Below are 15,391 nucleotides of genomic sequence, written 5' to 3' on the forward strand. Positions count from 1 at the left end.
CTCTCCCTCAGGCATCTGGGTGGTACTTCCCCAAGGAGATCACAAATTCTTAGGGGGAAACAAAAGCATACTGTTTTCTTAAGCTTACTGCCAAGCAAAGATGGGAACTGATCAACCCTGGTTGGAATCAAGACGGTGATGACTTCTGCTTAACTGCCAATCCCCTGGAGCAAGGCAGTTTTCAGAAAGTTGGACATTCCTCCACTCAAATGGAGAGGAGGGCCTAGGGCCAGCCTGTGGATATAAACATGAGTGGCTGAACAGCCTCCATGGCACTTTAAGAGCTTCCATTCAGTACTTTGGCAAATGACATGGGTGCTTACTAGTCAGTCATATAGGGTGCGTGGGGGCAGGGGGGTGGGGGAGAAACGAGGCGGTGGGGAGTAAATAATGGCCAAGGGGGAGGGAGAAGACCAAAGGGATGCACACTGCTGGCAGGTCTTCCCGGGGACCTGCCCTGCTAATCAGAGTTCACTGTGTGAAGCTAAGCCTAGATCAGCTAACATGAGGATTACCTAATAAATAGCCACCAGTAATCCACAGGCCTCTGTGCAATACAGTAAGCATATTCTGAAGTACCTGCCAGGCCCCTTCTTGGGAATTGCTCCCCCTTCCCTATCACGGCTGATAGAGTCCAACAACGGACCCAAGCTGAGCCTATTTGATTATCTCCCCCAAGAATATGGAGTCAGGATACCAAGAGACTGAACCTATCTAACAGCAGCGGAGTCAGGAGCCACAGCAAGTCCAAATCACATGTGAGCCCCTGTAATAGAGGAAGAAAAGCCACAAGAAAGCAGAGGAAGGAAGCAGGACTACAAAAATGAGCAGAAGTGAGAGCAGCTTGTAAGAAGCTGTGCAGCTTGTGAGAAAAAGATTGATGAAGGAGAAAAACAAATACCGTACGCTAACACATATATATGGAACCTAAAAAAAAAAAGGTTCTGAAGAACCTAGGGGCAGGACAGGGATAAAGACAAAGACGTAGAGAATGGACTTGAAGACCCGGGGAGGGGGAAGGGTAAGCTGGGACGAAGTGAGAGAGTGGCATGGACATATATACACTACCAAACGTAAGGTAGATGGCTAGTGGGAAGCAGCCGCAGAGCACAGAAACTAACACACCGTTGTACAGCAATTATACTCCAATAAAGATGTTTAAAAAAAAAAAGGTTGACGAGGAAAGACACAGAAATATACAGAAGACAGAGGCAGAGGCAAGACAGACAAGAGACAAAGACAAGGAGGCAGAGACAAAGAGATGGAGACAAGAAGAGCGACAGAAACAGAAAGATGGACATACACACGGAGAAAGAGGCTGTCTCACAATGTCCTGGCTGTGCTTGCTGTGCTTCTGGTTTGTAGCACTGAAATGTGGCTGCAAAATGGGGAGAGAAGCTGACACACTCCTCAGCCCACTGACAGGCACTCCCTCCTCTGGGTTCTGCTCCTTTTCCTTCCCTCCATCCTGCTACAAACTGCCCCCATGGCTTGGGCCTCTCTGCACACAGTGGGAATTCATGAGTGAAGGCAGCACCTCAATGGAAGCCCCTGCAGAGCCCCTTCTCAAAGACCGGATGGAAGGATGCACAAAAGCCTGGTCACAGCAGCTGCTTCAGGGAGGAAGACTAAAGCTCTGAGAGGGAGGAGACTTTTCCACTGTATACCATTTTATATACTTTGACTTACTTACCATGCACATACACTTCTTTCTTAATAAAAGTACTTAATTAAGAACACTATGTAGGACTTCCCTGGTGGTGCAGTGGTTAAGAATCTGCCTGCTAACGCAGGAGACATGGGTTCAAGCCCTGGTCCGGGAAGATCCCACATGCCGCGAGCAACTAAGCCCGTGAGCCACAACTACTGAGCCTGCACTCTAGAGCCCATGAGCCACAACTACCAAAGCCCACGTGCCTAGAGCCCATGCTCCACAACAGACAAGCCACCGCGATAAGAAGCCCGCGCACCACAATGAAGAGTAGCCCCCACTCGCCGCAACTAGAGAAAAGCCCACGCGTAGCAACGAAGACCCAACACAGCCAAAAGTAAATTAAAAGACAAAAACAAAAAAAAACCCCACTGGTGGCGCAGTGGTTGAGAGTCCGCCTGCCGATGCAGGGGACACGGGTTCGTGCCCCAGTCCGGGAGGATCCCACATGCCGCGAAGCGGCTGGGCCCGTGAGCCATGGCCGCTGAGCCTGCGCGTCCGGAGCCTGTGCTCCTCAACGGGAGAGGCCACAACAGTGAGAGGCACACATACCGCAGGAAAAAAAAAAAAAAAAAAAAAAACCCACTAGGTAGGACCTCCCTGGTGGTGCAGTGGTTAGGAATGCGCCTGCCAGTGCAAGGGACATGGGTTCGAGCCCTGGTCCAGGAAGATCCCACATGCCGCCGAGCAACTAAGCCCGTGGACCACAACTACTGAGCCTGCGCTCTAGAGCCCACGAGCCACAACTACTGAAGTCCATGCGCCTAGAGCCTGTGCTCTGCAGCAAGAGAAGCCACCGCAATGAGAAGCCCGCGCACCACAACGAAGAGTAGCCCCCGCTGGCCGCAACTAGAGAAGAGCCCACGCGCAGCAACAAAGACCCAACGCAGCCAAGAATAAATAAATAAATAAAATAAATTTATCAAACAACAACAACAACACTGTGTAGCCAGGGAGCAGGACCAGGAGTAGAGTAAGCTGAGTAAGGAGCCCAGGGCGCAAAATTTAAGTAGGCACTCACTGTCGGGGGACGACCTGGCAAACCTGAGAGTGAGTGCGTCCTTAAATGCTGGCCCCAGGAGCCCTGCTTGCTTCACTGGACGCTCAGCCCTGCCAGAGAACAGAGAGCTCCGAGAACAGTCTACCAAGCAGAAGCCAGCTCCCTCGAATGTTTTCCTGATTCTAATTAAGAAACAAAATTTCACCATCTGATCCCCCACCTCCCCACCCCACCCCCCACCCGCCTCCCAGAACTCCCATTCCCATCTAGCAGCAAGGACTACACCAGAGCTCAAATACAAGACAGCCAGGCTGAGTCTGGAGGCCAGGCGCTCAGACTCAACTACAACAATTAAAACATCCACGCCTTCCCTCTTCCTCTGATCTCATTTCCTTGCTGCAAGCCTGCACCAATGAGTGTGGGACCCATGTGAGGGTCTTCCAGGCTCTCTAGGGGCTTGTTGCTGAGAAATACTCAAATAGCAGATCCAGATCCAATCCCTAAGCAGAAACAAATCCCCAAAGTCTCTCTGTGGCAAAGATGGCTACATATCTTCTAATATCTGTTCTTCCATCTTTCCTTAGTAATAGAAGTTTTAGCTAGAGTCCGGCTGCCCAAAATAATGATGACATTTCCCAGCCTCTTTTGCAGGCAGGTATGGCCAAGTAACTAAGTTCTTAACCCAGGGATATAAGCAAAGTGTCGCATAAGTAAGACCTTATAGGAGTATCTTTGAAGGGTGAGAGGTGCCTTTCTTTGTCCTTCCTGTCAGCTACAATGCAGACATGACTAGAGCTTGAGTAGCCATCCTGGACCACCAGCCAGAAGTCACATGCTGAGGATGGCAGAGCAGTAAAACAGAAGGAAGGAACCTGAAGAATTATGAAGTCATCCTACTAGCCCCACGCTGCCTACTTTTAACATGTGAGAGAAATAAATTTCAACATGCTTGAGCCATGCTCCTTTTGGTTTTCAGTTGTTTGAAACCCAGACTAATCCTGAGTAATACATGTGCCCACAGACAAAACTGCACCTCTCATACTCTCCTTCTAATGAGGAGATGGCCTGGTGTCTGAAGCTGTAGTTCCAGTTATGCTGACTGTCGCAGCTCCCTTCTCCTACAAGCACTGGGAGGAAAAGGAACCTTCCAATTCCTCCCACAAGCAGGCCTTCAAGGACAGAGGAGTGCAATCCTTAACAACAATGACAAAGTGGGAAAAGAAAAAGAAGGGGAAAAAAACGTTTACAAGTCTCTTAGGAGAGAAATGTTCTACAACAGTCCAGGAGAGGTAAACCCTTCCAAATGGAGATCCTGGAATCAGAAGCTACCTCTTGGCATGTGTATGAATACATAATGTACATGTCTTTTTTAAAAGCCTCATTTTTAATTACACAAGTATACATATTTAGTCTTATGATCAAAACATTCAAACTATATATAGGGTTAGAATCCAGGGTTTTTGAGCAACTGTGGTCAAGACCAGTCCTCCTCAGGCCTGCCACTGTCAGAACATAAAAGCTGTCTATCCATAGCAACAACTGAACAAAATAGGGGAGAGTATCCTTCCTACTCAGAGCCCTGCCCAGGCATGAGTCCAAGACAGCAAGAGGCAATAGGAGGCCATTCAGGCATCACACAGTGTTTCCTCACTGCAGTCTCACCCTTGACAGTATCCCTTTCCTTCTTCCTTCCCCTCCTCCTCCCTTCCCTGTCAGCCTTACCAAACAAACCCTCAGGGACAATGGAGTCTCAGCTGTGAGCAGACCTCTGCTGATGCCACTGTGTCAGTGCTGAACTGACTTCCATGTCAGTTCATGGCAAATACTCTCCAATGATGTATTTGAGGTTACACAACAGACAGGATCCCACAATGATAAATGCACCAAGACCTAAGCCAGAAACACACACTTCTGCAGACAAATCAAGTACTCCTACAATGCTGGGCACCTGGGCTACTGAGAATACTGCTGGTCACCTGGTCAGAGAAAGGACCTATGGACCTCAAGAAGTGCCATTTTCCCCTACAGTCCCATAAGTGAATAAGAGCCCCTAAGCATATGGAGTTCAGCAGGCAGCCTGAGGCCCCACCCACCACAGAAGAGTCCAAGATCCCAGAATACATAACAGCAGAATGACAGTTTCTCAATCTCAGCACAATTGACATTTTGGGCCAGATAAGTCTGTCATGCGGGGCTGTCTTGTGCATTATAGTTGCTCAGCAGCACTCCTGACCTGTACCCACTGGATGCCAGCAACACCCCTTCCTAGCAGATGCGACAACCAAAAATGTCTCCAAACCTTGCCAAATGTCTCCTGGGGGTGGAAACTCATCTCCAGTTGAGAACCACTGTTCTGACATAATGAGTACCTAAGACAATCTGAAATCCAAAAAAAAAAAAAAAAAAAGCTGCTTGGATGTATCTCCCTGCCATGTATAACCTGGGACTGGAGTGAAGGGCTGCTGGAAGCCAGGATCTGAAATAGCAATGCCTTCAGGGCCCGAGAAGGTAATATAAATGAGCAAAGGCAAGAATGCCTGGACATAAAACAAGAGGGAGTGGGGGACTGCAGTGAATGGGAGAATATATGCTCCATTTAAAGGAGTAATCACTACTCAAATGCAGCTGATTGTGTGAGGCTGGAATATGGGGCCAAGTGTGCCAGAACTTTTGATTTTTCAAGAGAAAGGGCAAGTCCTGATTTTTAAATGTTGGCAAGTAATTCAAAATTATTTAGAACACTGTGCAGTATATATCTGTGGGCCAAGGGTGGCCCGTGGGCCAACAGCTTGCAGCTCTGTCCTAGAGTTAGTTATATGGAGACTGCCTATAGGCCCTTTCTTCTAGGATGGAACTTTAATTGTCTAGCTTAGCATGGATATAACTTCTTTAAGCAGTCTCCCAACTAACCTGGACCCCTCTCATGTCTCAGTTTCAAGACTAACGTAATTCTCCTACCCAAGCCTCACCGAGCATTCAGTGCAGATCTTTGTTTTTTCCCCTAATTATGACATAGTTGGTTTCTTCCAATTTAGGTCTCTTGAGACTAGGCTGCTCTCAGTGCCACCTCTGTCCAAGGAGGTTCCCTCCAGAACACCCCAGCTTAGCTGGATGATACATCAGCCTGATTCTACACCCTAATTTCCAAGAAGAGGAGTAAACTGAGCCCTAAAACCTAGTCTGTTAGGATGGGACAAGGTTTTAATGACTTGGCACCACCTCTGACAAGTTTCCCGCCCTCAGGCCTGCTTTATGGAAATGCCTTGGTTTCTGGAATAGGTGTTTTTGGTAATGCATATACTGAGTAGTCTGCGTAAAAGTACATTTGAATGAAAGAAGTTATATGATACCATAACTTTGAATTTCTAAGAGGTGAGGTCTCTCCTCCAATCAAAAGATCAGTTCCTAGTGTGGGGATGGGCTTCCTAAGAAAAAAACAATGGGAAAAATCATAAAAGAAAAAAGATTTAGCAAACAAAAATCTTCTTTATGTGAAAAATTATGTACAGAGGTGCCCTTTGATTTGGTTATTCTTGGAATTCATACTAAGGCCATCAAGGGACCAATGCACAGGCACTCACAGGTGCTCAGAAAAGAGTACAAATTCACGAAACCTTCTAGAAAGCAACTGGGTAAAACAAGAAGAAAATTAAAACAGTTTAATTCTTTAGACACAGGGATTTCTCTTTTATAATTTTATCCTAATAAAATATGAAGAAACTCTGAAAATGATTTCTACACAGCAGCATTATTTTTAATAATGATATTATAGGGCATTTACTGTATGCCAGGCAGAGAGAAGTATTGTACTTTATTTGTATTGATTCACTTATTCCTCACAACAATCTTTTCAGATAGGTACTATCAATGAAATGAAAAAAAAAATGTTGCCTGCCATATCAGTAAACAAAGAATGTTGCAGCCATCAAGCCATCACAAAACAGCTGCTCCACGGAGAGCCCTAAGGGAACTCAGGATAGAAACAGATGCCTGCCATCTAGCAGTCAGCCACCCACTAACTGCAGCCACCCCCGACAGTGCACCCTGAAGAGACTTAGGTTGAGAAACCACAGGATACTGGCCCCAGATAGCTGAGCTACATATCAAAGGAATGATTTCAATGAGCCCTGACTTTTGCACTTTTCCATACATAGAAAAGCGCTAAATTCCTTAACGAGATATCTGGTTTTCTTTAACTAACAGTAATCTTTTGGGACTTCCCTGGCGGTCCAGTGGGTAAGACTCCAAGCTTCCACTGCAGGGGCATGGGTTCGTTTTCTTTTCGGCAGCGAAAAAACAAAAACAAACAAAAACAGTAATCTTTTTATGTTCTGATTACCTGGTCTTTGTTGCAAAAACTCCTATATATCCCGGCCCCTCCCTTACCTCTTTGCAGCAGTGTCTGAGAGCTATCTGAGATGCTGTGCCCCAGTCTTAAGTCCTCAGTTTTGTCTGCTGAATAAAACATAATTCTCAACTTTTAGGTTGTGCATGTTTTTTTCAGTTCACAGTACAATCGATATTCCCATTTTACAAAATGAGAAAATTAAGGCACCAGTAAACTATCTCCTCCAAGGTCAATAGCTACTCAATGGTAAAGCTGGAATCAAACCCAGTCTGGCATGGGAGCCTATGATCTTCCCCCTCCCCCCACCCACTGGCCATGCCGAGAGGCATATGGGATCCTAGTTCCCCAACCAGGGATTGAACCCACACCCCCTGCAGTGGAAGCTCAGAGTCTTAACCACTGGACCGCCAGGGAAGTCCTTTTTTTTGGAATCCTAACCACTAGGCCACCAGGGAACTCCCAAGGGAGGCTATGATCTTAACCACTATATTACACTGACTGGAAACTACTTGTGTGTCCCAAACCATGTTTTCTAAGAACATTTGGTGAAAGGGATTAAATATTAAATTTTTTAAAATGCAGTATACAAACCACAAAGAGTATGATCTCAAGGGTACTTTTTTAAAATGATGGATAAGCAGAAAAAAAAATAGCGGAAGGTATTTCACACAAATAGTAACAACTGTTCTCTGGGAGGTAAAATCATGGGTGATTTTTTTTTTTTAATCATGGGTGATTTTAACTGTCTTTTTTCTTTTTTGCATTTTTCTAATTCTCTGTAGGGTCTATGCATCACCTTTTAATAAAAAATAAGATATATATATATATATATATATATATATATACATATATATATATAACTTTAAAAAAATGTTTCTTTTGGGACTTCCCTGGTGGACCAGTGGTTAAGAATCCGCCTGCCAATGCAGGAGACACAGCTTCGAGCTCTGGTCCAGGAAGATCCCACATGCCGCAGAGCAACTAAGCCCATGCGCCACAACTACTGAGCCTGCGCTCTAGAGCCCACAAGCCACAACTACTGAAGCCTGCGCACCTGGAGCCCATGCTCCGCAACAAGAGAAGCCACCACAATGAAAAGCCCACATGCCACAACGAAGACCCAAAGCAGCCAAAAATAAATAAAATAAATAAATTTATTAAAAAAATGTTTCTTTTGAAGAACATTTCACAAAAAGGGGGGAAATCCATGATATACTAAGTTTAAAAAGCAGAATATCAAGTTATATGCAAAATATGATTCCAATTCTATAACAGAAAGAAATGAAGACGTAACTGAACTATTAAAAGTACCCATACGTCGGGCTTCCCTGGTGGCACAAGGGTTAAGAACACGCCTGCCAATGCAGGGGACACAGGTTCGAGCCCTGGTCCAGGAAGATCCCACACACCGCGAGCAACTAAGCCCGTGCGCCACAACTACTGAGCCTGTGCTCTAGAGCCTGTGAGCCACAACTACCGAAGCCCGTGTGCCTACAACCCGGGCTCACAACAAAGAGAAGCCACTGCAATAAGAAGACTGCACACCACAATGAAGAGTAGCCTCCCCACCCCCGTCTCCGCAACTAGGCAAAAGCCCAGAGAAAAGCCCACGCATAACAACGAAGACCCAACGCAGCCAAAAATAAATAAATAAATTTATTTTTTAAAAAAAAGTACTCCTGGGCTTCCCTGGTGGCGCAGTGGTTAAGAATCCGCCTGCCAATGCGGGGGACACGGGTTCGAGCCCTGGCCCGGGCAGATCCCACATGCCGCGGAGCAACTAAGCCCGTGCGCCACCAATACCGAAGCCTGCGCGCCGTGCTCCGCAATAAGAGAAGCCACTGCAATGAGAAGCCCATGCACCGCAACGAAGACCCAACGCAGCGAAAAATAAAAATAAATAAAATAAATTTATTTTTAAAAAAAAGTACTCCTGTCTGGGGACTTCCCTGACAGTCCAGCGGTTAAGACTCTGCGTTCCCAATGCAGGGGGCACAGGTTAGGCGCTGCATGATGCGGCCAAAATAAATAAATAAATATTTAAAAAAAATAAAAGTACTCATGTCTTGGTGGTAGATTATAGGTGATTTAAGGCTAATTTTAATTTTCTCCTGAACAAACATGTTTTATAATCAGAAAATTATTCCCTTTTTTTAGAGAGCTCAGTCAGGCTAGAGTCCCCCTGGTGAAACCCTATCAGATATACAGCTGGGTTCCCACTTTCTCTCCTCCCAGGGGTATCTGTGGAAGAGTTCCCTTTTAACATCTGTCTTTAATAAATTCCTTAAAGTCAGGAGTCACAGCATACTGTACAATCCTTTACGGCTAAGTCCAAGGTACTGTCAGTCTATTTTTAACACTGTGGATAAACTACACATACTGCCAAAGCTTTTGCAAGCAAAGATATGGAAAGAACAGAGTATAACTAAGTGCCTCTGGCAGCACAGTGCTAAGGAATACAGGGAATTCTGGGCCACTTCTCAGCTAAAACACTAGCTTTACTAGACTAAGTTCACAATAATCTTCTCTCCCTTCCAGTGTTTTCACACAGAATTCCTCCTTACAACCTCATAAGAAAAAAAGGAAAATAAAGAGAGATCCACTAGGATCTCAGGTTCTGCCCTCAGAAACCCAAATACAGGGTAGAAGCCACCTTCCTCACTGGCTGCAGGCAGAGCTTGTTTACAAAGTCAGCATAAAGAAATCTGAAACACCAGTGGGAAACAGCCATTTTGGTGTGGTGCCTGCTGCTTAGATCGGCCTGTGAAGAGTGGCAGCGGCAGGAAGGAGTGGTCCTCCTGTGAGCCTGCAGGACACAAAGCCTTGGGACCCCCACACTCTAGAGAAGCCCATTTCCTCACTGATGGCTTTAAACTGGTCTAAGATTAAAAGCTGGGAAGCAAAATAACTTTTTTTTTTTTTTTTTTTTTTGGAGCAGCAGAATAAACGCTTCAGCACTGAGGGTTTTTCCTGGGTTAAGTTACAACTAGTGATGTTGACACCAATCAAAACAAGACAAATATAAGACATGCACCAACCTGTCACATAGACTGGGGAACAGAACTCAGGGACACCCAAGAAGGAAAGTGAGGCACGAAAAGCCACAAACAGATTCAGACTCTCCCCATCCCCATCCTTTACCCTTACTTATCTCAGGAACAAATGACTTTGGTGAAATTGCTTCTTCAAAAAGGTAAGATGCCTCTCTTCCCCACAGAAAAAGAAAAGCAAATTATGCTGTTCAAATATAAATTACCATTAGCATTATAAAAATAACCCACAGCCCCACGCATACTCCCCCGCTAAGCCCTCAGACTTACACATGCAGGCTGCAGCGAGGAGACGGCAGGCCAGGTACGGGGGCTCGCAGGTGGGAAAGGAGGGCTGGATGATGTAGTTGGCAAAGGTGATAGCGATAATGGCCTGACTGGTGGGCTCAACAATTAGCAGGGAGGCCCAGAGGCGGATAAAGGCAATGAAGCCCCCAAAGGCCTCTAGAATATAAGCGTAGCTGGCCCCAGACTTGGTGATGGTGGTCCCCAGTTCTGCATAGCAAAGGGCACCCACAACGGAGAAAAGCCCACCAATGGCCCATATGATCAGCGACAACCCATAGGAGGCAGTGTAGACCAGCACGCCCTTGGGTGAGACAAAGATTCCTGAGCCGATCATGTTGCCCACCACCAGGCTGACCCCATTCAGCAGAGAGATCTCCTTCTTTAGCTGCATAGTTTCTGTGGACCGCTGAGGTAGCATGCTGACATCTTCTTCCTCCCTGGGCCGGCTGGCCTCAGGAATGAGATGGTATGTGCGTGCGGGGCTCTCCAGCTCCCTGGCTTCCATGGCAAATAGTTCCTTCACACCTGTGTTTACTATGGCCTGGCAAAGAATATAAGTATGTCAGTCTAGCGTAGTGGCTGATAAGGCTCTAGTTCAGACCTGCAAGGCAGGCAGATTTCCCTGCCTACCTCTTGTGTAGGGACAGCATGACTCATACACAGACCTAAATAAATGAGCCTGTCTGAGTTCCCACCACAGGATACAGAGAAATGGAGGCAGGCTGACCTCCACTGCTCCCAGGAAAGACACCAACAGGGCTCAGACATGACACGAGGGTGACTTCTAACAAGAGGCTTGATGCCCAGGGTAGGCTGGCATTATGTTTATCCATAGCATGGATTCTCCCTGAGGTGTAGGTTTTGCTCTGTTCTTACCAACTTAAAACCTACAAACTTGCCAGAGTCCCAGCACTAGGTTCACAGCACTAGCCAGCCTGATGGGCCTCTCAGTTTCCATACTGACTCACCTCCACCCAAACATAAACAGGGACTTCTGCAGTGTCCAGCCACATGTGGAGAGGTCTGTAGCTACTCTCAGGCCAGGAAAGAACATGAACAGGTGGTGGGAAGGGCTAGGAAGATGCTAAGACAAGGGCATATCGCTATTGCAGAGACTAGACCAAGGAGAGAACATCCATGAAAATACACACCCTTGTGTCGCTATGTCCATTAACACCCACCTCACTTCCCACGTTGCTGCTTGCTCATTCAACACCTTTCTTCTTCCAAAGTGCCTAAAAGAGAGAGATAACATAATAAGACCAGATGAAGAAAGAACATTCAGAGGGCACCCTAATGTGGGACTCATCTGCTACTGGCTTATTTGCTTTCCTCCTCAGCCTGCCTCTCACTACCACCTGGGGCTGCAAAGAGATTCCCCCAAAACAGGACCCAGTAATCTTGACACCAAAACAAAGCTATAAGTCTCCTCTTATCCACAGATCTGGCATTGGAAGGCATCCTGTAGGGAGATGGTGTGCACACGTACACACATGCACACAACTTCTTTTGGATCAGCATTGGGCCAGTCCAGAAACCTCAAGGAAGTTGGATCCCGCACCAACCTATCTATGAAGGACCCAGAATCTGTCGGAGGAAGACAAGCACCTTCCTGACCCTGCACTCAGCAGGACCTTCTCTCTTCCTCAATTTCTGTGCCCTAGGAATTGGGAATTCAGATTCCCAACTCCTACTTCATCTTCTGGAGAAAGGAATCTGGTAAGCCACTTGATTCCCTCCCAGGAGTCAGTCCTTTAAGGTCACAGAGATAACTTCCAGGAATAAGAATGGGATCAGTACGTCATCTTCCCAGAACCTTCTCATCTAGTCAACAACGGATGTGCTGGAATCTTGCCTCATGGAGCTCAGAGCAAGTGAACCACAGTCACTTAAGACTGAGTAGTTCTCAGGGAAAACCCCATAAGAATGGGATCAGTATGTCATCTTCCCAGAACCTTCTCATCTAGTCAACAACAACGGATGTGCTGGAATCTTGCCTCATGGAGCTCAGAGCAAGTGAACCACAGCCACTCAAGACTGAGTAGTTCTCAGGGAAAATTCCAATCTCCACAGGCCCCACTCAAAACTCCTGCCTTGGGCTTCCCTGGTGGCGCAGTGGATGAAAGTCCGCCTGCCGATGCAGGGGACACGGGTTCGTGCCCCGGTCCGGGAAGATCCCACATGCCGCGGAGCGGCTGGGCCCGTGAGCCATGGCCGCTGAGCCTGCGCGTCCGGAGCCTGTGCTCCGCAACAGGAGAGGCCACAACAGTGAGAGGCCCGCGTACCGCAAAAAAAAAAAAAAAAAAAAACCTCCTGCCTTACCTGTCCCAGTACCCCACCAGAGTCTAGACCTGAGCCCAAGTGAAAAAGCTCCTCTGGGGCCATTAATAAGCCTTCCCCCACTCCTAGAGGAGTTGAGCCAGCCTACTTCTGCTTATTATGAGGCCTGGCTTTAAGGCAGCACCACTTTTCCTTTCACTCCTGGCACCAAGCCATGAAGGTGACTCTATGCAGGCACGTGGGAAAATATGTTTTCATGTGTCTGTCAGGTGAGCTCAGATATGCATGAAAACAAAACTAGGGAACACCTGAAGAGCCTGTCTCACATAAGAGTCAGGTGCAGGGACTTCCCTAGTGGCGCACTGGTTAAGAATCCACCTGCCAATGCAGGGGACACGGGTTCGAGCCCTGGTCCGGGAAGATCCCACATGCCGCGGAGCAACTAAGCCCGTGCACCACAACTACTGAGCCTGTGCTCTACAGCCCACAAGTCACAACTACTGAGCCCATGTACCACAACTACTGAAGCCCACGCGCCTAGAGCCCATGCTCCGCAACGAGAAGCCACCGCAATGAGAAGCCCACGCAATGCAACAAAGAGTAGCCCCCGCTCGCTGCAACTAGAGAAAGCCCGCACTCAGCAACAAAGACCCAACGCAGCCAAAAATAAATTAAAAAAAAAAAAAAAAAAAAGGGCTTCCCTGGTGGTGCAGTGGTTGAGAGTCCGCCTGCCGATGCAGGGGACGCGGGTTCGTGCCCTGGTCCGGGAGGATCCCACATGCCACGGAGCGGCTGGGCCCGTGAGCCATGGCCGCTGGGCCTGCGTGTCCGGAGCCTGTGCTCCGCAACAGGAGAGGCCACAACAGTGAGAGGCCCGCGTACCGCAAAAAAAAAAAAAAAAAAAAAGTCAGGTGCAGCCTCTTCATCAGTGAGTGCTTCCATGTGTATGCTCTATGCACGTTAATAAACTTGATTGTTTCTCTCTTGTTAATCTGCTTTGCCAGTCTAATTTACAACGCCCCAGCCAAGGAACCTAAAATGGGTAGAGGGAAAGGGTTCCCCCCCGCCCCGCACCTTACATTCCTTTAAAAAACAAAAAAGTCAGTGCACAGAGACTTAGGTTGCCCTTTTCCACTCAACCCAACATGGAGGCAAGCAGAGAAACCTGGCCCCAGTGGTCACTCCAGCCTCCCCCTATTCATCAGACCCTAGCTGGTGGGGAGGGGGAGGAGGTTACCAGGTATTCTATTTGGACTTCTGATACCAGACTGTGCATTTTCTATCAAACAATTCTGCCAACACCCAGCAGATCTGGTGTCTGCTACAATTTAATAAATTCTAACACCACCTACTTGGAAATGGCAACAGATTCCTCAGGTTAAGGGCTCAATCTTACAAAACAGCCCTCCCCACCCAACTTAAGATGCCAAATCGCAAGTCCAGGTTGTTCCTGTGCTTCTGACCAACTGGCTATGAATCGGAGGTTCCCACTATCCCCTCCTCGGGTTCAATTAATTTGCTAGAGCTGCCCACAGAACTCAGGAAAACAGTTTACTTGCTAGATTACCAGTTCATTATAAAGGATATAACTCAGGAACAGCCAGATGGAAGAGATGCAGAGGGCAAGGTATGGAGAAGAGGCACGGGAAGCTCTCCAAAACCTGTCCTTTTGGGTTCTTTATGGAGGCTTCATTACAAAGGCATAACTGATCAAATCACTGACCACTGGTGACTGATTCAATCTCCAGACCCTCTCCCCTCCCAGGAGGTCGGACCTGTACTAAAACTTCCAAACCCTCTAATCACAGGGTTGGTTCCCCCGAGGAGCAACCCCATCCTTAGAGGATCTAGATGCTTTCAAAAAAATCACCTCATTAACATAAACTCAGGTGTGTTGAAAGGGGCTGGTTATATAAATAACAAAAGACATCCGTTTAACCTTTACTAATCTGGAGCTATTTCAGGAACTGGGAACAAAACAAATGTTATAACAAAAGATGCCTCTATAGCTCTTATTAGGAAATTACAAGAGCTGTGGGATAGGAACAGTGGACAAAGACCAAATAAATAATCACAATATCAGAGGGAGGGAAAAAGAGAGGTAAACTCACTCACTTCACTGGAAAATGTAAAAATAGTATGAAATGTAACTGCCTTGACTTCTAACTTTCACTTAAGATGTAGAAATCTGGGAAAAGCATCACTCCCACTCCAATGACAAGAAAAAGGCAGATAATCTACAGAATTGTAACTTTTCTTGAAATCATTAGAGCTGAGGTTACAGGCCAACCAACCAGACTGAGATTTAAGGAAAAACAGATACCTCCCAGAGAGATGCAAGTTCTGGCTTACCTGTGGCGGAGGGAGAACAATGGAACCACCATACAGGCAGGAAAGAAGAATTCAATTCGGGAACAATTTTTAATGAATTACTAAAGGTCAAATATGGGTTAGCAAGAGCCGTAGACACTTAGAGGGTTTTCTCCAGTGAGACCTCAGTGGGTGCTCACAAGAAATACTAGGCCAGAGAAAGCCTCTCAGAAGTGCTGGCCTGGAGAAGGAAAGCAGTCACTGCTCTGGGAAAAATACGAAGGTCCACCTGCTCCCTTCTCTAAAAATCTTAAACCCCTGGGGAATGGGGAAACTCTGTCATTCCCAAGGCAGCTGGAACAGGGTGAAAGAAAAAATAAAACAATCCTCTCTGCCTGGGGGAG

General features: G+C 46.9%; 1 protein-coding gene across 7 annotated transcripts in view; it reads right to left on the reverse strand.

Moving 5' to 3' along the window:
* The window catches only part of SLC7A6 (solute carrier family 7 member 6), a 37,180-nt gene that overhangs the window by 15,682 nt on the left and 6,107 nt on the right, over nt 1-15,391 (reverse strand). For 5 of the 7 annotated variants that reach the window (XR_014013879.1, XM_081217775.1, XM_081217777.1 and 2 more), the window contains exons 3-4: nt 11,579-11,632; nt 10,380-10,938 (exon numbers count right to left, since the gene is read on the reverse strand). Coding sequence is in view for 4 of the 7 variants with exons in the window: in XM_081217775.1 (XP_081073901.1) it covers nt 10,380-10,902 (523 nt within the window). In the remaining 3 variants the exon portion in view is untranslated. Of the gene's footprint in view, nt 1-10,206; nt 10,221-10,379; nt 10,939-11,578; nt 11,633-15,391 lie in introns of those variants that run through there. The other 2 variants (XM_081217779.1, XM_081217780.1) reach the window with 2 other exon arrangements.

The sequence above is a fragment of the Mesoplodon bidens genome, assembly GCF_964165515.1.
Source record: "Mesoplodon bidens genome assembly, chromosome: 18".
NCBI lineage: Eukaryota > Metazoa > Chordata > Mammalia > Artiodactyla > Ziphiidae > Mesoplodon > Mesoplodon bidens.